This window comes from Nerophis lumbriciformis, linkage group LG22 (assembly GCF_033978685.3).
Source record: "Nerophis lumbriciformis linkage group LG22, RoL_Nlum_v2.1, whole genome shotgun sequence".
NCBI lineage: Eukaryota > Metazoa > Chordata > Actinopteri > Syngnathiformes > Syngnathidae > Nerophis > Nerophis lumbriciformis.
In genome coordinates this window covers 6,457,515-6,482,458 of record NC_084569.2, presented here as the reverse complement: position 1 = coordinate 6,482,458, position 24,944 = coordinate 6,457,515, and the positions used below count along the sequence as shown (strand labels likewise).

The 24,944-nt window shown below is 40.6% G+C and overlaps 1 protein-coding gene across 2 annotated transcripts in view; it reads left to right on the top strand.

The window, feature by feature from the left end:
• grid2ipa (glutamate receptor, ionotropic, delta 2 (Grid2) interacting protein, a) overlaps window positions 1–24,944 on the top strand; it is a 138,727-nt gene that overhangs the window by 10,992 nt on the left and 102,791 nt on the right. Inside the window, exons 3-4 of one of the 2 annotated variants that reach the window (XM_061974350.2) lie at window positions 1,877–2,209; window positions 8,219–8,373. In XM_061974350.2, the coding sequence (XP_061830334.1) occupies window positions 1,877–2,209; window positions 8,219–8,373 (488 nt within the window). Of the gene's footprint in view, window positions 1–1,876; window positions 2,210–8,218; window positions 8,374–11,355; window positions 11,489–24,944 lie in introns of those variants that run through there. The other variant, XM_061974353.2, reaches the window with a different exon arrangement.

Below are 24,944 nucleotides of genomic sequence, written 5' to 3'. Positions count from 1 at the left end.
AAAAGGGAAGCGAACCATCCAGACTGTTATCGACGCAAAGTTCAAAAGCCAGCATGTGTGATGGTATGGGGGTGCATTAGTGCCCAAGGCATGGGTAACTTACACATCTGTGAAGGCACCATTAATGCTGAAAAGTACATACAGGTTTTGGAACAACATATGCTGCCATCTAAGCGCCGTCTTTTTCATGGACGCCCCTGCTTATCTCAGCAAGACAATGCCAAGCCACATTCAGCACGTGTTACAACAGCGTGGCTTCGTAAAAAAAGAGTGCGGGTACTAGAGATGCGCGGATAGGCAATTATTTCATCCGCAACCGCATCAGAAAGTCGTCAACCATCCGCCATTCACCCGATCTAACATTTAATCAGAACCGCACCCGCCCGTTGTTATATATCTAATATAGACGATGCAAGGCATTAGTGAGGTTATAAAGCTTTTGCCTGTTAAAGAAAGGAGACTGATCCAATGCAGCACAGACATTCGCGTGCCACGCTGTCACGGCCCAGACGCACACCAGTGCGCAATCATATGGGAGCCGCGCTGAGCGCACCTCCAAGCGCGTCTCGCTGCCGGCGACGGCCGGGTATGGGCCCGACGCTCCAGCGCCATCCATTTTCAGGGCTAGTTGATTCGGCAGGTGGGTTGTTACACACTCCTTAGCGAGTTCCGACTTCCATGGCCACCGTCCAGCTGCTGTCTATATCAACCAGGGTGAGCCCCACCCCTTTCGTGAGCGCACTGCGCGCGGAGTGACCCCTGTTACGCGCCCCCGGCCACGGGGGTGGCGGGCAGGTAAGCGGGCAGGTGGGCGCGGTAGTGACCCTGGACGTGCGTCGGGCCCTTCTCGCGGATCGCCTCAGCTACGGCTCCCGGTGGGGCCCTCTCCCCGGACTCCGGCGAGGCGTCCCTTCTTCGCTCCGTAAAAGTGTCCATCTCTTTTTTTTTCTTTCTTCTTCTGTTGAGGCATATGCTGCAGGTGCCTGCTCGTTTTTCGTATGTGGGTAACAACATTTAACTATGTATATATATTTCCGAATTGGTTTAACTGCCACCCGCCTGAATCTATTTAAAATCCTTTTTTTTTTTATTTCAACCGCCCGATCCGACCCGCGGATAAAATCTAATTTTTTTTAAATTTCAACCGCCCGATCCGCGGATAATCCGCGGACTCCGCGGTTGTGTCCGCAAACCGCCCATCTCTAGCGGGTACTTTCCTGGCCCGCCTGCAGTCCAGACCTGTCTCCCATCGAAAATGTGTGGCGCATTATGAAGCGTAAAATACGACAGCGGAGACCCCCGGACTGTTGAACGACTGAAGCTCTACATAAAACAAGAATGGGAAAGAATTCCACCTTCAAAGCTTCAACAATTAGTTTCCTCAGTTCCCAATCGTTTATTGAGTGTTGTTAAAAGGAAAGGTGATGTAACACAGTGGTGAACATGCCCTTTCCCAACTACTTTGGCACGTGTTGCAGCCATGAAATTCGAAGTTAATTATTATTTGATTAAAAAAAATAAAGTTTATGAGTTTGAACATCAAATATGTTGTCTTTGTAGTGCATTCAATTGAATATGGGTTGAAAAGGATTTGCAAATCATTGTATTCCGTTTATATTTACATCTAGCACAATTTCCCAACTCATATGGAAACGGGGTTTGTATATGATATTTCCAGTTCATTTTATCATCTATTAATACTCCCCAAAATCTGGTTTCTTTTACCCTTTCAATATCTACTCCGTCTATTTATATTTGTGTATTATGCTCTTTTCTACTGTTACCAAATAGCATTATTTTAGTTTTACTGAGATTCAAAGATGATTTTGTCCAACCATCTTTTTAATTTGTTCATTTCTTCTCTTATTATGCTCAGATTGAAATCACTCCCAGCCCGGACGGCCGTTTCGGCTTCACCATTGTTGGTGACAGCCCTCTCATGGTGGAGGACTGCATGCCCAGCGGTTCCGCCAGTCGCAGCGGCCTCAAGGTCGGGGACTACGTCATGGAGGTCGGCGGCGTCCCGGTGAAGCATCACGAAGCGGCGGCGGCGATGATCAAAGCCGCTCAGGGACGACCTCTTCGCCTCGGCGTGCTCAGCATGGCGCGGCGGCCCAAGCGCCTTAGCAGCAGCATGAGGGTCCTCTCGCAGAGCGGAGACAGCGTGAGGGAGAACCGAGCCCATAAAGCCTTGGAGTTTAATAAGAAGGTACGTGTCAGCAGATATAGTACCTCACAAAGGTGACTACACCCCTCATTTTATGACCCTATTTTCCAAATTAATACTTTGCAGCAGGGATTCTTAACTTGTAAGTCACGAGTCGTTGCCTGGTGGAGATGTGACATTCCCGAACGAGTCGAGTCTTTTGAACGTCTTTTTTAAAGGGATGTCAAATTTTAATTCAGGGGCCGCATGCATGGAGGAAAATCTGTGCACACGCAGGCTGGACTCTTATAATCATTAGGGATGTCCGATAATGGCTTTTTGCCGATATCCGATATTGTCCAACTCTTTAATTACCGATACCGATATCAACCGATACTGATATATACATCCATCCATCCATCCATTTTCTACCGCTTATTCCCTTTGGGGTCGCGGGGGGCGCTGGAGCCTATCTCAGCTACAATCGGGCGGAAGGCGGGGTACACCCTGGACAAGTCGCCACCTCATCGCAGGGCCAACACAGATAGACAGAAAACATTCACACTCACATTCACACACTAGGGCCAATTTAGTGTTGCCAATCAACTTATCCCCAGGTGCATGTCTTTGAATATTAAATTGTTCCTTTTCAGCAAGCTTCTCCATGATGTGATCCATCTTGCGGTTCAGTTCAGAAATCGCGGATTCCGACCATTGAAATACTTTGTATAATTGAAAACATCACTGCACATCATAATGGCAGCTACAGTTTCTATCTTCCATCCATACATCCATTTTCTACCGCTTATTCCCTTTGGGGTCGCGGGGGGGCGCTGGAGCCTATCTCAGCTACAGTCGTGGAATTAACACATTATTATGCCTAATTTGGACAACCAGGTATGGTGAAGATAAGGTCCTTTTTTAAAATATTAATACAATTAAATAAGATAAATAAATTAAAAACATTTTCTTGAATATAAAAGAAATTAAAACAATATAAAAACAGTTACATAGGAACTAGTAATTAATGAAAATGAGTAAAATTAAGTGTTAAAGGTTAGTACTATTAGTGGACCAGCAGCACGCACAATCATGTGTGCTTACGGACTGTATCCCTTGCAGACTGTATTGATATATATTGATATATAATGTAAGAACCAGAATATTAACAACAGAAAGAAATAACCCTTTTTTGCGAATGAGTGTGAATGAGTGTAAATGAGAGAGGGAGGTTTTTTTGGGTTGGTGTACTATTTGTAAGTGTATCTTGTGTTTTTTATGTTGATTTAATTAAAAAAAAAAAAAAAAAAAACGATACCGATAATTTAAAAAAACGATACCGATAATTTCCGATATTACATTTTAAAGCCTTTATCGGCCGATAATATTATCGGACATCTCTAATAATTATGGCATTAACCTCAGTGGCCTTGTGGTTAGAGTGTCCGCCCTGAGATCGGTGAGTTCAAACCCCGGCCGAGTCATACCAAAGACTATAAAAATGGGAGCCATTACCTCCCTGCTTGGCAATCAGCATCAAGGGTTGGAATTGGGGGTTAAATCACCAAAAATGATTTCCGGGCGTGGCCACTGCTGATACTTACTGCTCCCCTCACCTCCCAGGTGGTGGAATAAGGGGATGGGTCAAATGCAGAGGGTAATTTAACCACACCTAGTGTGTGTGTGTGTGTGTGTGTGTGTGTGTGTGTGTGTGTGTGTGTGTGTGTGTGTGTGTGTGTGTGTGTGTGTGTGTGTGTGTGACTATCAGTGGTACTTTAACTTAAAACTTTAACTTTAAAAATAAAAAATAAAGACAACTTCAGATTGTTTTCTTTGTCTTACTTTGGCCAAAAAAATAGAACAAAAACATTCTGAAAATATTACAATAAAAATATGACCTGCTCAGTGGCCTAGTGGTTAGAGCAGGGGTGCTCACACTTTTTCTGCAGGCGAGCTACTTTTCAATTGATCAAGTCGTGGGGATCTACCTCATTCATATATATAATTTATATTGACTTATTTATGAAATATATGTTTTTGTTAACAAGTTAAAGGTGTTTAATGATAATGCAAGCATGTTTAACACATATAGTTAATATTGTTTAAAAATTAAAGGTGTTTAATGATAATACAAGTATGTTTAATACATATAGTTAATATTGTTAACAAGTTAAAGGTGTTTAATGATAATACAAGCATGTTTAACACATAGTTAATATTGTTAAAAAAATTAAAGGTGTTTAATGATAATACAAGAATGTTTAATACATATAGTTAATATTGTTAACAAGTTAAAGGTGTTTAAAGATAATACAAGCATGTTTAACACATATAGTTAATATTGTTAACAAGTTAAAGGTGTTTAAAGATAATACAAGCATGTTTAACACATATAGATTCCTTTCTTTCATGAAGACAAGAATATAAGTTGGTGTATTACCTGATTCTGATGACTTTTGCATTGATTGGAATCAGACAGTGGTGCTGATAACGTCCGCATTTTCGAATGGAGGAGAAAAAAAGTCCTCCTTTCTGTCCAATACCACATGAAAGTGGTTGGTTTTTGGCATCTTATTTGTCCAGCTTCCGTACTCCTTTGTATACACTTTACAAGAAATACATTGTCGGCAAACTCCGTAGCTTGCTAGCTTGTGCACGCCAGCTTTCTGAGACTCTTATTTTGTTAGCGCAACTGTGCAACTGTGCAGTCGGTCTTTGGAGTTTTGACGACAGGTACGGCGCCAGAATCTGTTGAAATAAAGTGTTTCTCGCCTTCCAGTCGGTAATTTTAATGAGCTGGCAGCAGCCAGCGTCATCTCAGAAGACCCTCGGGTGCCGTGAATGTCAATCAAGTGACGAAAGTGACGTCATAGTGAAGATTTATGATCGCTCATTTTTAGGACTATTTTTTTTAATGCCTGGCTGGTGATCGACTGACACACCCTCCGCGATCGACCGGTAGCTCGCGATCGACGTAATGAGCACCCCTGTTCTAGAGCGTAGTGATATATTACATATATCAGATAGTAGGCGGGTTTTTTTTTTTACCTTTCGCATTCATATTTCACTGTTTGTTGCGTTTCGCTTGATTGTAAAATATGTGGATGGAGAGTGGGTGTGATGTCAATATTCAGTGTTTTATCCTTCATAGTTAATATTGTAAATCCCACATTCTTTATTTTCATGTACAAACTGGGTGTCTCATTCAGTAAACATTTTTTTTAAATTTCATTCCATTTTTTAAGACGGTCTGTCATAATGTGTTTAGCATTCAATCAGACTTTATTGTGAGGTTTTGAATTAGTGTTCCTAAAAATCAGATATACCGGCCCCCATTCACATTTTGTTCTCTAAATGTGGCCCCCCCCGAGTCAAAATAATTGCCCAGGCCTGCCTTAATGCTTGACTGTAGGCTCTTGTGTTGTCAGCAATTTAAACACCATTGGCTGTTTTGATTCATTTTCAGTGTATAGTGTTGGATCTATACTCTCCTACACTGACCACCCTAAAGTACATCCAGTGCATATGGGTATTGCCCTTTGAGAAGATATGCTGCAGTGTGAGGGGTGTGCCTAATGAAGTGTCCAGTGACTGTATTTAAAGAAGCCCAGAAGAGTGATCAGCATATGAGTTAGATCAGGGGTGCCCACACTTTTTTCTGCAGGCGAGCTACTTTTCAATTGACACTGCCATTGTGTCCTTGAGCAAGACACTTCACCCTTGCTCCTGATGGGTGGTGGTTAGGGCTAGGGATGTCCCGATCCGATATTTGGATCGGATCGGCTGCCGATATTTGCCAAAAATTGCGTATCGGCAAGGCATGGGAAAATGCCGATCCAGATCCAGTTTAAAAAGAAAACTCCGGTCCGTGTTTTCCAACGCACCGATTTAAATAATACATTCCACTTTTCTGCTGCTCCGTAATTTCCGTTCCGCATTTTCCAGCACACCTTCAACACATCCACAGGTCTGTGAATTCTCACGCAGTTGCTTTTAGCTGCTGGCATTACACGACAGGCTCTTCTCACTCTTTCCTGTGTCTCCCTCTCACAGACAGCAAGTGCACCTTCTTACACACGTCACATACTGTCACGTCATACGTCACATACTGTCACGTCATACGTCACATACGTATACGTCCTCCCCGAGCAGAGAGGTACCAGCATGGCTAACGTTAGCTGTGATGCTAGCGCAGCCGTGCGAGCAACGCTCCCTCTAAGGTGCTCGCCTGTGCAATTGCGCACTGTTTAAGCGTCCTCTGCGCATAGCAAATCTATGCCACGCACAAAATCTAATAAAAAAATAAGCGCATAACAATTTTCGACACACCGACACGACAGAGAAAACAGTTTTCGTCATCGTTGTTCAAATATTGTGACGCCTGTTGAGACGCTTATCTCCATTCGGTGCCACACGTCCACACCATCAAAATCCCGAGGCAAAAATTTCCAGATCAACACCGTATGAAAAAATTAGTGATTTTTTTTAGTTGTGATTTCCTTCTCTGCATGAAAGTTTAAAAGTAGCATGTATTAATGCAGTATGAAGAAGAATGTTTTAATGTAGACATGCAAGCCTTGAAAGAAAATTTTGAAAATCAAGACTACATTTCCTGCAAATGGGTGCATTTCTACCCTATATTTTAACTTTAGATTTATTCTCATATCAAACTCTTTTGGCTGTCTTTTTGACACTTACATCCGGCGCCCCCCTCCACACCCTGGATTATAAATAATGTAAATAATTCAATGTGATTATCTTGTGTGATGACTGTATTATGATGATAGTATATATCTGATAGTATATATCTGTATCATGAATCAATTTAAGTGGACCCCGACTTAAACAAGTTGAAAAACTTATTGGGGTGTTACCATTTAGTGGTCAATTGTACGGAATATGTACTTCACTGTGCAACCTACTAATAAAAGTCTCAATCAATCAATCAAAACACATAGAATCATCATACTGCTGTGATTATATGCATCAAGTGTTCATTCAAGGCTAAGGCAAAATATCGAGATATATATTGTGTATCGCAATATGGCCTTAAAATATCGCAATATTAAAAAAAGGCCATATCGCCCAGCCCTAGTTTCAATGATGCCATTTCTGTATGTCATGTATAATTGTGTCTATTTTGTGTTATCCTTGAATAAACAGGTCAGTTTCTTGTTACCAACCATTGTGTATTATTCAAACTCCCCTAATTCAGCTGGCTAGTTGTTATCAAGAGTACTAAAACCCTTTTCAACATGATTCTGACAACTAAGTAGGCTAAATAACTTTAAACTTTAATACATGCTCGGATAGGCCAGTATCGGTCAGTATCGGTATCGGTCAGTATCGGTATCGGATCGGAAATGCAAAAACAATATCGGTATCGGATCGGAAGTGCAAAAACCCGGATCGGGACATCCCTAGTTAGGGCCTTGCATGGCAGCTCCCGCCATCAGTGTGTGAATGTGTGTGTGAATAAGTGAATGTGGAAATAGTGTCAAAGCGCTTTGAGTACCTTGAAGGTAGAAAAGTGCTATACAAGTATAACCCATTGACCCATGTATTATAAAGTATATGACTGTGGAGGTCGTCCTCCAGGGGGTTCCTCGGACCACCAAGCACTGACATGACAGCCCGGTTCAGGTTCACAAACCGTTTTATTTTCCAATAAAGTCTCTTGCTTTTCAGCTCGCTCCAACTTTAACACCTCTCTCCTCCCCGGCTGCTGCCTTTTAACAGAGCGACAGGTGATTAGATAAGCAGGCCCAGGTGGGCCATCTACGCACCTGTCGCTGATCTCGAAGCCAGTCCTGGCATACCACGCCCCCCTCCACAATGACTACGGATGGATTATTTTCTTTTGCATTCTAAATATTTAATAAACGTAAATAAAAGCCAGGTTGCGCGTGTTGTCCTTTTACCAAAAGTTTGGACACACCTTCTTATTTCAATGCGTTTTCTTTATTTTCATGAGTATTTACATTGTAGATTGTCACATCAAAACTATGAATGAACACATGTGGAGTTAAGTAGTATTAGTTGGTGTATTGATCATCTCCTGGTTTCTTTCAGGTGGAGGAAGTGTTGGCAGAGGAAGCGGACGTAAAGGAGCAGTTATTTGACGTGTTGAAGAAGTACGCCGCCGAGAGGAACGTGGAGAGTCTGGCCGAGGCGCTGCCCGACATTCTCATCACGGAGGAGCATCAGCAGCTTATTGACAGCGTCAGGTAAGCGCCACACTGCAAAAAGTCAGTGTTCAAAAACAAGAAAAAAAAATACAAAAATGAGGGGTATTTTGTTTGAACTAAGCAAAATTATCTGCCAATAGAACAAGAAAATTTGGCTTGTCAAGACTTTCCAAAACAAGTACAATTAGCTAACCTCAATGAACCCCAAAATACCTTAAAATAAGTATATTCTCACTAATAACAAGTGCACTTTTCTTGGTAGAAAAAACAAATATGAGACCTTTTTTCTCAATATGTTGAAAAATATTCTTGAAGTAAATGCTAGTGCCATTATCTTGACATAATGATATGCGCTTGGCATTACATTTCTTGAAACCAGCAAAATTATACTAAAAACTAATGTATTGTTCTTAATGGAAAGGCAACAAGGCAAGCGCTTGTTACTCTCGGGGTCTCCTAGCCGCTCAGGCAAATCATATTGTCTAAAAATGCATTTTTCCATCGATAACATGACATTATCGCGCCAAGTGCGTGCTCTTTCTGTCATGTCTGTGTAATCATGTTTTGTTTTGTTTAGTTATTGGACTCTTTAGTTTCTGGCTCTTCACTCCCTTGTCTTGTCTCCATGGTTACCCATTAGTTTCACCTGTTCCACGTTTGGACTCATTATGCACTCTTGTTTGTCACCATAGCAACCCATTAGTTTTCACCTGTCATGTCACGCACCTGTTTTGAGTCACGCACCTGTTGTTAATCATGTCTGTTATTTAAGCTTTTCATTTTCTGTTGTTCGTCCTGGTGCCATATCCTTTCTAACCCTGCTATCCTCTCGTTTCAAGCCCTGTTCACGGTCCCATGCTACAGTAACTGTATTTTTATTTCGTGTTCAGTTTCTGCCTTTGTGCAAGTTTTGTTTTCATTCGGCAAGTTTTTGTTACCTCCGCCATTGTGCGCCTTTCGTTTGTTCCTTTTTGATAGTAATAAATAAATCATGTACCCACCTTCAAGCCATGTCCGATCCAAATTCACTTGCATCTTGGGGAAACAAAAACTCCATAGTCACTTTCAGTCATTAGTGCGCAAGGAATATATATATATATATATTAGAGATGCGTGGTTTGCGGGCACAACCGCGGAGTCCGCGGATTATCCGCGGAGTCCGCGGATTATCCGCGGATCGGGCGGATGAAATTTAAAAAAAATTAGATTTTATCCGCGGGTCGGGTCGGGCGGTTGAAATTAAAAAAAAAAAAGATTTTAAATAGATTCAGGCGGGTGGCAGTTAAACCAATTGGGAAATATATATACATAGTTAAATGTTGTTACCCACATACGAAAAACGAGCAGGCACCTGCAGCATATGCCACAACAGAAGAAGAAAAAAAGAAGAGATGGACACTTTTACGGAGCGGAGAAGGGACGCCTCGCCGGGGTCCGGGACCGAGGCCCCTTCCCCCGAGAGGGCCCCACCGGGAGCCGTAGCTGAGGCGATCCGCGAGAAGGGCCCGACGCACGTCCAGGGTCACCACCGCGCCCACCGCACCGACACCCCGCCTCGTCCGCCTTCGCCGCGGCCGGCGTCACGCGCAGCAGGTAAGCAGCTTACCTGCCCGCCACCTCCGTGGCCGGGGGCTCGTAACAGGGGTCACTCCGCGCGCTCCGCCCGCGCAGCTTACCTGCCCGCCACCCCTGTTGCCGGGGGCGCGTAACAGGGTTCACTCCGCGCGCAGTGCGCTCACGAAAGGGGTGGGGCTCACCCTGGTTGATATAGACAGCAGGACGGTGGCCATGGAAGTCGGAACCCGCTAAGGAGTGTGTAACAACCCCCCTGCCGAATCAACTAGCCCTGAAAATGGATGGCGCTGGAGCATCGGGCCCATACCCGGCCGTCGCCGGCAGCGAGACGCGCTTGGAAGTGCGCTCAGCGCGGCTCCCATATGATTGCGCACTGGTGTGCGTCTGGGCCGTGACAGCGTGGCACGCGAATGTCTGTGCTGCATTGGATCAGTCTCCTTTCTTTAACAGGCAAAAGCTTTATAACCTCACTAATGCCTTGCATCGTCTATATTAGATATATAACAACGGGCGGGTGCGGGCGGATGCGGTTCTGATTAAATGTTAGATCGGGTGGATGGCGGATGGTTGACGACTTTCTGATGCGGTTGCGGATGAAATAATTGCCTATATATATATATATATATATGTGTGTGTGTGTGTGTGTGTGTGTGTGTGTGTGCATGAACTATTTCTGTTCAAAATAGTTTGAAATGTCACATGTTAAATGTTTAAATATTAATTGTCAGTTTACTGTACTGTGCCAACTGTACTACTATGAGTACGTGTTTTCTATTGTTTCATTAAAAATAAAACAGCAAAGTCCATTTGGCTGTCATCTGTTTTAATTATGAGACACAATTGTGTCAAAGATTTATTTCATGCTTGAAATAAGAAATTTATAGTTTGAAAAAGCAGTTTTATACTTGTGAGTGTTGATGACACAGCTTTGCAACACTTGATATTCTAGTTTCAAGCATGTTTTACTCAATATAGGTCATAACATCTCAGCAACAAGCTGTAATATCTTACTGAGATCATTTAGGTCCAAAACCCTTAAAACAAGTAAAACACTCTAACATAAAATCTGCTTAGTGAAAAGAATTATCTTATCAGACAGAAAATAAGCAAATATCACCCTTATTTGACATATTTCATCTTACTTAGATTTCACTTTTTGCAGTGCACGGACTACGTTCCAGAAAGAACGCAGTCGCAACCTCAGATTACCTCTTCCTCAGCACTGATGCGAAACTCAAAACCAAACTTTCCAAAAAAAAAAAAAAAAACTCTGCTGATGCTTGCAACGCGTTGTCAGTCGCTCCCTTACTACCTCGTCTATCCGACTGCTGCCATGCACCCTTTGATATGTTCTCCCCTTTTTTTTTCCTGCATCACATGGCTGTTTCCTCCTCCCTCCTCCTCCTCCTTCTCCCTCCTCCTTCTTCTCATTGAGCTCTCCGAGCTGTTCCGGCCACCTAACAGGCTGGGAGCTTCTGCCATAAGCAAAACACTAGAAAAAACATGCATGCTGCACTTTTTGTCGTACGAGCACCGGGTTCTGTGGCTTTCCAGGTTGTATGATGAACTGCTGCCTCAGGTGAGTACTTTAGGAATAATTGCATGCCTGTGATTGGTTGGTGTCGTCTAATGGCTTCATCCATATAAATGCAGTTTAGGCACGCTACAACCACAGTATTAGGTAGAGCAGTGTTTTTCAACCACTGTGCCGCGGCACACTAGTGTGCCGTGAGATACAGTCTGGTGTGCCATGGGAGATTGTCTAATTTCACCTATTTGGGTTAAACATATTTTTTGCAAACCAGTAATTATAGTCTGCAAATGATGTGTTGTTGAGTGTCAGTGCTGTCTAGAGCTCGGCAGATTAACCGTGTAATACTCTTCCATACGGTACCGTATTTTTCGGACTATAAGTCGCTTCGGAGCAGGCCCGGCCCTAACCAATCTGGCGCCCTAGGCAAGATTTTAGGTGGCGCCCCCCCACATCGGCAGTGAAGTGTATATACTCACAAGAAACCGAATAGCTATGTCTTTGACCTTTTTTTTACTTAAAGAAAGCAAATTAACAATCAGAATAGTTAACAAGATTTAAAAAAAATATGAATAAATAAATGAATGCAAAAAATAAAAAATGAATATATGAAATACAATATTTTTTACATACATATTGCTTAATTAACATTAATGATGTGCACTTTAACAACTAGGCTTACAACTATACCTAATATATAAAGGGGTGGAAAAGTGACTATTACCTGCAGGGCAAACATTAGCTAACCAGAAGGCAATAATGTAAACAAAAAACACCTGCTTAAAAGATCTAATACAAATGTCCCTGAGGAATGTAAGGTGAGTACTGTAATTACCTAACGTTACATTATTATTTTCCATAACAATTTAGCCCCCTCCACAATATTAACCCGACGTTAAAACAGAACTAGCTATTTATTGATTAGCAATTGCCGAATCATGTAACATTAGCTTAATGCTAAAAAGCCAGGTTACTATCACATTCTGTAACAGACAAATAATTTCATGTAGGCTAACGTTACCTACCTGCTACCTCTGTCTTTTTCTCGTTTCTCCTCCTCTTCTTTTCTCTTTTTTCTTCCCTGGGCACCTGACAGTTTTGGCCGTTTTGACATCTTGTGTTGATTTTTTGATGTGGTGACGTCCAAAAAGAGTCATGATACGGGAAGGGAGGTGGCGCACCGTGCGAAGGGGGGGGGTTATGTTGTAACAAATAATATTTCTGTTATATAGGCTTTACTTTGCATTTTAATTAACGTGGGATTATTTTTTGTATTTAGAAATAATAGTACCAACTTTTTTTTTTTTTTTCTCCAACATTTGTGGCACTGGCGTGGCGCCCCCTGATGGACGGCGCCCTTAGCATTTGCCTATACAGCCTATGCCACGGGCCGGCCCTGCTTCGGAGTATAAGTCACACCGGCCGAAAATGCATAATAAAGAAGGAAAAAACATATATAAGTCGCATTTTTGGGGGAAATGTATTTGATAAAATGCAACACCAAGAATAGACATTTGAAAGGCAATTTAAAATAAATCAAGAATAGTGAACAACAGGCTGAATAAGTGTACGTTATATGAGGCATAAATAAGCAACTGGTATGTTAACGTAACATATTATGGTAAGAGTCATTCAAATAACTATAACATATAGAACATGCTATACGTTTACCAAACAATCTGTCACTCCTAATCGCTAAATCCCATGAAATCTTATACGTCTAGTCTCTTACGTGAATGAGATCAATAATGTTATAATGTGTTCATCATTTCACACATAAGTCGCTCCTGAGTATAAGTCACACCCCCGGCCAAACTATGGAAAAAAACTGCGACTTATAGTCCGAAAAATACGGTATTTTTTTTTTTGCAAACCAGTAATTGTAGTCTGCAAATGATGTGTTGTTTTTGTTGAGTGTCGGCGTTGTCCAGAGCTCGGCAGAGTAACCATGTAATACTCTTTCATATCAGTAGGTGGCAGCCGGTGCTAATTGCTTTGTAGATGTCGGAAACAGCGGGAGGCATAGTCCAGGTAAAAAAGTGTATAATGCTTAAACCAAAAATAAACAAAAGGTGAGTGCCCCTAAGAAAAAGCATTGAAGCTTAGGGAAGGCTGTGCAGAACCAAACTAAAACTGAACTGGCTACAAAGTAAACAAAAACAGAATGCTGGACGACAGCAAAGACTTACTGTGGAGCAAAGACGGGGTCCACAAAGTACATCCGAACATGACGTGACAATCAACAATGTCCCCACAAAGAAGGATAAAAACTGAAATATTCTTGATTGCTAAAACAAAGTAGGTGCGGGAAATATCGCTCAAAGGAAGACATGCTACAGGAAAATACCAAAAAAAGAGAAAAAGCCAGCAAAATAGGAGCACAAGACAAGAACTAAAACACTACACACAGGAAAACCGCAAAAAAGTCCAAATAAGTCAGGGTGTGATGTGACAGGTGGTGACAGTGCACCTACTTTGAGACAAGAGCTATATTCATGCATGCTTGGTTATGCTTTAAAGTCATATCCAACAATTGTTGGATATGACAGTAAAAAGTTGACTTTTTACTGTCAACTGAGTTTTGTTTTTTAATGATTTCTGCCGGTGGTGTGCCTCCGCATTTTTTTCAACGCAAAAAATGTGCCTTGGCTCAAAAAAGGTTGAAAAACACTGAGGTAGAGCAAGGTGACCTACTGATGTAGTGTATAGGACTGCACCGCATCATACTGAACTGGAAGTTGTTTCTTCAAATACTAAAAACTCTCAGTATGACCCAATGTACCGTATTTTTCGGAGTATAAGGCGCACTGGAGTATAAGTCGCACCGGCCGAAAATGCATAATAAAGAAGGAAAAAACATATATAAGTCGCATTTTTTGGGGAAATGTATTTGATAAAATGCAACACCAAAAATAGACATTTGAAAGGCAATTTAAAATAAATCAAGAATAGTGAACAACAGGCTGAATAAGTGTACGTTATATGAGGCATAAATAACCAACTGGTATGTTAACGTAACATATTATGGTAAGAGTCATTCAAATAACTATAACATATAGAACATGCTATACGTTTACCAAACAATCTGTCACTCCTAATCGCTAAATCCCATGAAATCTTATACGTCTAGTCTCTTACGTGAATGAGATCAATAATATTATAATGTGTTCATCATTTCACACATAAGTCGCTCCTGAGTATAAGTCACACCCCCGGCCAAACTATGAAAAAAACTGCGACTTATAGTCCCGAAAAATACGGTATTTTTTTTTGCAAACCAGTAATTGTAGTCTGCAAATGATGTGTTGTTTTTGTTGAGTGTCGGTGTTGTCCAGAGTTCGGCAGAGTAACCATGTAATACTCTTTCATATCAGTAGGTGGCAGCCGGTGCTAATTGCTTTGTAGATGTCGGAAACAGCGGGAGGCATAGTCCAGGTAAAAAAGTGTCTAATGCTTAAACCAAAAATAAACAAAAGGTGAGTGCCCCTAAGAAAAAGCATTGAAGCTTAGGGAAGGCTATGCAGAACCAAACTAAAACTGAACTGGCTACAAAGTAAACAAAAACAGAATGCTGGACGACAGCAAAGACTTACTGTGGAGCAAAGACGGGGTCCACAAAGTACATCCGAACATGACGTGACAATCAACCATGTCGCCACAAAGGAGGATAAAAACTGAAATATTCTTGATTGCTAAAACAAAGTAGGTGCGGGAAATATCGCTCAAAGGAAGACATGCTACAGGAAAATACCAAAAAAAGAGAAAAAGCCAGCAAAATAGGAGCGCAAGACAAGAATTAAAACACTACACACAGGAAAACCGCAAAAAAGTCCAAATAAGTCAGGGCGTGATGTGACAGGTGGTGACAGTACACCTACTTTGAGACAAGAGCTATATTCATGCATGCTTGGTTATGCTTTAAAGTCATATCCAACAATTGTTGGATATGACAGTAAAACGTTGACTTTTTACTGTCAACTGAGTTTTGTTTTTTAATGATTTCTGCTGGTGGTGTGCCTTTGCATTTTTTTCAACGCAAAAAATGTGCCTTGGCTCAAAAAAGGTTGAAAAACACTGAGGTAGAGCAAGGTGACCTACTGATGTAGTGTATAGGACTGCACCGCATCATATTGAACTGGAAGTTTCTTCAAATACTAAAGACTCTCAGTATGACCCAATGTACCGTATTTTTCGGACTATAAGTCGCTTCGGAGTATAAGTCGCACCGGCCGAAAATGCATAATAAAGAAGGAAAAAAAACATATTAGTCACACAAAAAGTGATTGCCCCTAAGAAAAGGCATTGAAGCTTAGGGAAGGCTATGCAGAACCAAACTAAAACTGAACTGGCGACAAAGTAAAGAAAAACAGAATGCTGGACGACAGCAAAGACTTACTGTGGAGCAAAGACGGGGTCCACAAAGTACACCCGAACATGACGTGACAATCAACAATGTCCCCACAAAGAAGGATAAAAACTGAAATATTCTTGATTGCTAAAACAAAGTAGGTGCGGGAAATATCGCTCAAAGGAAGACATGCTACAGGAAAATACCAAAAAAAGAGAAAAAGCCAGCAAAATAGGAGCACAAGACAAGAACTAAAACACTACACACAGGAAAACCGCAAAAAAGTCCAAATAAGTCAGGGTGTGATGTGACAGGTGGTGACAGTACACCTACTTTGAGACAAGAGCTATATTCATGCATGCTTGGTTATGCTTTAAAGTGGATATGACAGTAAAAAGTTGACTTTTTACTGTCAACTGAGTTTTGTTTTTTAATTATTTCTGCTGGTGGTGTGCCTCCGCATTTTTTCAACGCAAAAAATGTGCCTTGGCTCAAAAAAGGTTGAAAAACACTGAGGTAGAGCAAGGTGACCTACTGACAGAGGTGGGTAGAGTAGCCAGAAATTGTACTCAAGTAAGAGTACTGTTACTTTAGAGATTTATTACTCAAGTAAAAGTAAGGAGTAGTCACCCAAATATTTACTTGAGTAAAAGTAAAAAGTATGTTGTGAAAAAACTACTCAAGTACTGAGTAACTGATGAGTAACATACACACACATATCATATATATATATATATATATATATATATATATATATATATATATATATATATATATATATATATATATATATATATATATATATATATATATATACACACACACACACACACACATATATATATATATACACACATTTATATATATATATACACACATATATATACAGTATATAATTTATATCTATTTATTTTGCCGTTTTTGTTTACATGTTAAAGGTGTTTTAATGAATATACATGCATGTTTAACACATATAGATTCCTTTCTTTCATGAAGACAAGAATATAAGTTGGTGTATTACCTGATTCTGATGACTTGCATTGATTGTAATCAGACAGTAGTGCTGATAGCGTCCACGTTTTCAAATGGAGGAGAAAAAAAGTTCCTCCTTTCTGTCTAATACCACATGAAAGTGGTTGGTTTTTAGCATCTTATTTGTCCAGCTTCCATATTCGTTTTTATACACTTTACAAGAAATACATTGGCGGCAAACTCCGTAGCTTGCTAGCTTGTTTGCGCTGGCTTTCGGAGACTCTTGTTTTGAAAGCGCAGGCGCGATGGAGCGGCACTTTTATTGTGAAGACAGGAACTGTGCAGTCAGTCTTTAGGCTTTTGACGGGATGTACGGTTGAAATAAAAAAGGGTCTTTTTTCCTTCACGCTTTTGATTGATTGAAACTTTTATTAGTAGATTGCACAGTACAGTACATATTCCGTAGGATTGACCACTAAATGGTAACACCCGCATAAGTTTTTCAACTTGTTTAAGTCAGGTCATGTGACCCCTGGCTCTGTTTGATTGGTCCAACGTCACCAGTGACTGCATCTGATTGGTGGAACGGAGTGAACGTCACCAGTGACTGTATTTGTTGAAACGCAGGCACTATGAAGGTCTGTCTGACAGACCAAAACAAACAAAGCGTGCATTAACAGATCGATCAAAATTAGTAGCGAGTAGCGAGCTGAATGTAGATAAAAGTAGCGGAGTAAAAGTAGCGTTTCTTCTCTATAAATATACTCAAGTAAAAGTAAAAGTATGTTGCATTAAAACTACTCTTAGAAGTACAATTTATCCCAAAAGTTACTCAAGTAGATGTAACGGAGTAAATGTAGCGCGTTACTACCCACCTCTGACTACTGATGTAGTGTATAGGACTGCACCGCATCATATTGAACTGGAAGTTTCTTCAAATACTAAAAACTCTCAGTATGACCCAATGTACCGTATTTTTCGGACTATAAGCCGCAGTTTTTTTCATAGTTTGGCCGGGCTCCAGTGCGACTTATGTTTTTTTCCTTCTTTATTATGCATTTTCGGCAGGTGCGACTTATACTCCGGTGCGACTTATACTCCGAAAAATACGGTATTTGCTATTATTAAATTGTGCAGGTGTACCTAATGAAGTGTGAGGTGAGCCTGTAAACACGCTTTTGTTTTTGCACAGGCGTCCCATTCATTATGCATTAGCTGTATCCTATAGAGATGCTACTTCCACTTTAGACTGCAGGAATGGCAGTGACTCTCACAACAATACGTCGTTAAATCTAACTTTAGCCGTCGTTACTCATAATTACATCTCCGCACTCCTCGCTCAGGTGCACTGTGACCCTGGGAGACTTTGATATGCAAAGTTCCCCCCCTGCACATTCGCCTGTTTTTCGTCGCTGTGTTCTTGTCTGTCATTATCTTAGCGGTGTGAGTCTTTTTAAAAAGGCATTGCTCAGGTTTGTTTTTAATATATTATTGGCATATTTTTTTGCCGCAGAATCCTGTGTACGGGTTTTTGTGGTGAGATGTTCCAGATTGTTGCCTCGGAGGTGCCTTCAGGGTAGTGTTGGTGTTTAATGGCGGGCGGTGACAACAAAATAGCATCTGGAAAGCGTGCAAATGTTTAAAGACACCTTCTCAATAAAGAGCATGGGAAGGTGTGTCCGAAATGTTGACAATGCTGGAAACAGTTTATACTTGTTGACTGCTTTCACATTTTAGTATTGGGACACCCAGGCCCGGCCCTAACCAATCTGGCGCCCTAGGCAAGATTTTAGGTGGCGCCCCCCCCACATCGGCAGTGAAGTGTATATACTCACAAGAAACCGAATAGCTTTGTCTTTGACCTTTTTTTTTTACTTACAACTATACCTAATATATAAAGGGGTGGAAAAGTGACTATTACCTGCAGGGCAAACATTAGCTAACCAGAAGGCAATAACAATGTAAACAAAAAACACCTGCTTAAAATATCTAATACAAATGTCCCAGAGGAATGTAGGTGGGAGTATTGTAATTACCTAACGTTACATTATTATTTTCCATAACAATTTAGCCCCCTCCACAATATTAACCCGACGTTAAAACAGAACTAGCTATTTATTGATTAGCAATTGCCGACTCATGTAACATTAGCTTAATGCTAAAAAGCCAGGTTACTATCACATTCTGTAACAGACAAATAATTTCATGTAGGCTAACGTTACCTACCTGCTACCTCTGTCTTTTCTCGTTTCTCCTCCTCTTCTTTTCTCTTTTTTCTTCCCTGGGCACCTGACAGTTTTGGCCGTTTTGACATCTTGTGTTGATTTTTTGATGTGGTGACGTCCAAAAAGAGTCATGATACGGGAAGGGAGGGGGCGCACCGTGCGGGGGGGGGGGGGGATGTTGTAACAAATAATATTTCTATTAAATAGGCTTTACTTTGCATTTTAATTAACGTGGGATTATTTTTTGTATTTAGAAATAATAGTACCACCTTTTTTTCTCTCTTTTTTTTTTTTTTCTCTCCAACATTTGTGGCACTTGCGTGGCGCCCCCTGATGGACGGCGCCCTTAGCATTTGCCTATACGGCCTATGCCACGGGCCGGCCCTGGGGACACCGGGCCATTACACCATACTTGCCAACCCTCCCGAATTTTCCGGGAGACTCCCGAAATTCAGCGCCTCACCCGAAAACCTCCCGGGACAAATATTCTCCCGAAAATCTCCCGATTTTCAGCCGGAGCTGGAGGGGGCGTGGCCTGAGTGAGGACAGCATTTTTTTATGACTGGAGGACAACATGGTGACAAGAACTAAATCATCCAGACTAGAGATAAATTCTATTATTATGTTTATGTTACCTAAAAATAAATATTTTTATTAATTACAAAAAAAACTAAATACATTTTTACTATATTTTGCTAAAAACATCAAAATTAATTGTTTTTATTTGTATTTTTTCTGACTCCTTATTACATCCAGCCGTAGAATCATACATTAAAATAAACATATATGAAATAATTAATTTTAAATGATCATAATAATTCATTTAAAATGACCATATTTAATTATTAAAACAATTGCTTGTTTATCAACAACTTTAGCATTTTATTCATTACATTTTGAAGCTCTCAGAAGCCAAGTTATGTTATATTCCTTAAGATTTATTTATGCAAGTTTGAAGTATCAATTATCTAAACACAGTTTTGTTTGCATATTTTCAGGATGTAGATATATATATATATATATATATATATATATATTTTATTTTTTTCATATATATATGTATGTGTATATATATATATATATATATATATATATATATGTATGTATGTACTGTATGTATGTATATATATATATATATGTATATATATATATATACATGTATATATATATATATATACATGTATATATATATGTATATATATATATATATATATATATATATATATATATGTATATATATGTATATATATATATATATATATATATATATATATATATGTATATATATGTATATATATATATATATATATGTATATATATATATATATATATATATATATATATATATATATATATATATATATATATATATATATATATATATATGAAATACTTGACTTGGTGAATTCTAGCTGTCAATATACACCTCCCCTCTTAACCACGCCCCCGCCCACAACCACGCCACAGTCCCACCCCCGACCATGCCCCCCACCCCCTCACCTCCCGAAATCAGAGGTCTCAATGTTGGCAAGTATGCATTACACCTGCAGCACAGGTGTCAAACTCAAAGACCCGGGAGCCACATCTGGCCCGAGAAAGCCAGGAAACAATTTGTGTCAATTAAGTACTTCATATTTTTTTACTAAATGTATTTATTCTTGCCAATTTAACACAAAACATATCTAGTGAATGAAGTTGCTTATCTTTTAAACTCTAATATTAACAAATGTTATATTATTATTAGAGATGTCCGATAATGGCTTTTTAGCCGATATTCCGATATTGTCCAACTCTTTATTACCGATTCCGATATCAAGCGATACCGATATATACAGTCGTGGAATTAACACATTATTATGCCTAATTTTGTTGTGATGCCCCGCTGGATGCATTAAACAATGTAACAAGGTTTTCCAAAATAAATCAACTCAAGTTATGGAAAAATATGCCAACATGGCACTGCCATATTTATTATTGAAGTCACAAAGTGCATTTTTTTTTTTAACATGCCTCAAAACAGCAGCTTGGAATTTGGGACATGCTCTCCCTGAGAGAGCATGAGGAGGTTGAGGTGGGGGGGTGTATATTGTAGCGTCTCGGAAGAGTTATTGCTGCAAGGGCTTCTGGGTATTTGTTCTGTTGTGTTTATGTTGTGTTACGATGCGGATGTTCTCCCGAAATGTGTTTGTCATTCTTGTTTGGTGTGGGTTCACAGTGTGGCGCATATTTGTAACAGTGTTAAAGTTGTTTATACGGCCACTCTCAGTGTGACCTGTATGGCTGTTGACCAAGTATGCCTTGCATTCACTTGTGTGTGTGAAAAGCCGTAGATATTATGTGACTGGCAGTGCCTTTAAGGTTTATTGGCGCTCTGTACTTCTCCCTACGTCCGTGTACACAGCGGTGTTTTAATAAGTCATAAATATTACTTTTTGAAACCGATACTGATAATCTTGAAACCGATACCGATAATTTCGGATATTACATTTTAAAGCATTTATCGGTCGATAATATCGGACATCCCTAAATTTACACTCTAATACTAACTGATCATACAACAAATGTTATATTATTACATATTTTATTACATTATTTAAAAAAAAATACAAATTAATTAAATAATTAAAAATATCTGCCTGTAACATATCAAAGCAAGTTATCAATCAATTTGTATGTAAAATATATAAATAAATAATTTTATATATATATATATATGTCATGGCTGTCTTGAGTTTCCAATCATTTCTATAACTCTTATTTTTTTGTGATAGAGTGATTGGAGCACATACTTGTTGGTCACAAAAAACATTCATGAAGTTTGCTTCTTTTATGAATTTATTATGGGTCTACTGAAAATGTGAGCAAATGTGCTGGGTCAAAAGTATACATACAGCAATGTTAATATTTGCTTACATGTCCCTTGGCAAGTTTACCTGCAATAAGGCGCTTTTGGTAGCCATCCACAAGCTTCTGCTTGAATTTTTGACCACTCCTCTTGACAAAATTGGTGCAGTTCAGCTAAATGTGTTGGTTTTCTGATATGGACTTGTTTCTTCAACATTGTCCACACCTCAGGACTTTGGGAAGGCCATTCTAAAACCTTCATTCTAGCCTGATTTAGCCATTCCTTTACCACTTTTGACGTGAGTTTGGGGTCATTGTCCTGTCTGAACACCCAACTGCGCCCAAGACCCAACCTCCGGGCTGATGATTTTAGCTTGTCCTGAAGAATTTGGAGGTAATCCTCCTTTTTCATTGTCCCATTTACTCTCTGTAAAGCACCAGTTCCATTGGCAGCAAAACAGGCCCAGAGCATAATACTACCACCACCATGCTTGACGGTAGGTGTGGTGTTCCTGGGATTAAAGGCCTCACCTTTTCTCCTCCAAACATATTGCTGGGTATTGTGGCCAAACAGCTCCATTTTTGTTTCATCTGACATCACATGGACAAAGACCTTCTGGAGGAAAGTTCTGTGGTTGCTGTATGTTAGGGATGTCCCGATCCGATATTTGGATCGGATCGGCTGCCGATATTTGCCAAAAATTGCATATCGGCAAGGCATGGGAAAATGCCGATCCAGATCCAGTTTAAAAAAAACAACTCCGGTCCGTGTTTTCCAACGCACCGATTTAAATAATACATTCCACTTTTCTGCTGCTCCCTAATTTCCGTTCCGCATTTTCCAGCACACCTTCAACACATCCACAGGTCTGTGAATTCTCACGCAGTTGCTTTTAGCTGCTGGCATTACACGACAGGCTCTTCTCACTCTTTCCTGTGTCTCCCTCTCACAGACAGCAAGTGCACCTTCTTACACACGTCACATACTGTCACGTCATACGTCACATACGTATACGTCCTCCCCGAGCAGAGAGGTAGCAGCATGGCTAACGTTAGCTGTGATGCTAGCGCAGCCGTGCGAGCAACGCTCCCTCTAAGGTGCTCGCCTGTGCAATTGCGCACTGTTTAAGCGTCCTCTGCGCATAGCAAATCTATGCCACGCACAAAATCAAATAAAAAAATAAGTGCATAACAATTTTCGACCGACAGAGAAAACAGTTTTAGTCATCATTGTTCAAATATTGTAACGTCTGTCGAGACGCTTATCTCCATTCGGTGCCACACCATTTAGTGGTCAATTGTACGGAATATGTACTTCACTGTGCAACCTACTAATAAAAGTCTCAATCAATCAATCAAAACACATAGAATCATCATACTGCTGTGATTATATGCATCAAGTGTTCATTCAAGGCTGAGGCAAAATATCGAGATATATATCGTGTATCGCAATATGGCCTTAAAATATCGCAATATTAAAAAAAGGCCATATCGCCCAGCCCTAGTTTCAATGATGCCATTTCTGTTTGTCATGTATAATTGTGTCTATTTTGTGTTTATCCTTGAATAAACAGGTCAGTTTCTTGTTACCAACCATTGTGTATTATTCAAACTCCCCTAATTCAGCTGGCTAGTTGTTATCAAGAGTACTAAAACCCTTTTCAACATGATTCTGACAACTAAGTAGGCTAAATAACTTTAAACTTTAATACATGCTCGGATAGGCCAGTATCGGTCAGTATCAGTATCGGATGGGAAATGCAAAAACAATATCGGTATCGGATCGGAAGTGCAAAAACCTGGATCGGGACATCCCTACTGGTCACAAACTTAGTTAAAGTAGTTCATTCCAAAGGGGTTAAGGTCAGGGCTCTTCAGCTCTTCACATCAAAATCATCCAAGTCTTAGCTCAATACTTCAGTGTCTTTCTTTCTAATACTTGACCGCTCACGCTGTCTCTGCCCCCCCCCCCCCACACTCCCACCTACCTCCCACTTGCCGATTTGCCTCACCCTCCCACGGGACGTGTTCTATTTATAAGCAGCCTACTTCTTTTAATACATTTTCATTTCTGATGCAGTGACAGTTCTTAAACGGTTTCCGAAACAATGCGGTTCAGGGAGCATATGAAAGCCTTGGCGTCTACCGTGTCATTACCAGACAATCTCGGAACATCCGTCAGTGCTTGTGTGAGCGCTGTAATTGTTGAGAACATGTTTGGTGGTTCAAAGAAATTCACTCAAAATATGATTACGTGTCAAGTCAAGTTTGGAAAGAAGTGACACTTAGACAACATTCATGACGCAACACCAGAATGACGACCGTAATTGCTCCAATTAACGCCTTTATTCTATTTCTTTTATTAACTGAGTGCATGCAAATAACCACCGGGGATCTCTAATGAGCGCCGGGTGCACCTTCAATCAGCTGTAGGTCAACACATTTTTTTTGTTGACTTCACATTCACAAGATGGAAGTAACTGCTTTTTATCTACTTCTGTGTGCATTATTGGTGTGAAACTCTGGTGTGTTACATTGCTGTGCTGTTGTTTACAATGAACTCATCAGCGGCGTTAATGAGCAGTTTTACCAGTATTACAACATTGATTGTGTTGCTGCTGTGTTGCCTGTAAATATACAAAACCCAAAAGCAGTGAAGTTGTCACGTTGTGTAAATGGTAAATAAAAACAGAATACATCCATCCATCCATCCATCCATCTTCTTCCGCTTATCCGAGGTCGGGTCGCGGGGGCAGCAGCCTAAGCAGGGAAGCCCAGACTTCCCTCTCCCCAGCCACTTCGTCCAGCTCTTCCCGTGGGACCCCGAGGCGTTCCCAGGCCAGCCGGGAGACATAGTCTTCCCAACGTGTCCTGGGTCTTCCCCGCGGCCTCCTACCGGTCGGACGTGCCCGAAACACCTTCCTAGGGAGGCGTTCGGGTGGCATCCTGACCAGATGCCCGAACCACCTCATCTGGCTCCTCTCGATGTGGAGGAGCAGCGGCTTTACTTTGAGCTCCCCCCGAATGACAGAGCTTCTCACCCTATCTCTAAGGGAGAGCCCCGCCACCCGGCGGAGGAAACTCATTTGGGCCGCTTGTACCCGTGATCTTGTCC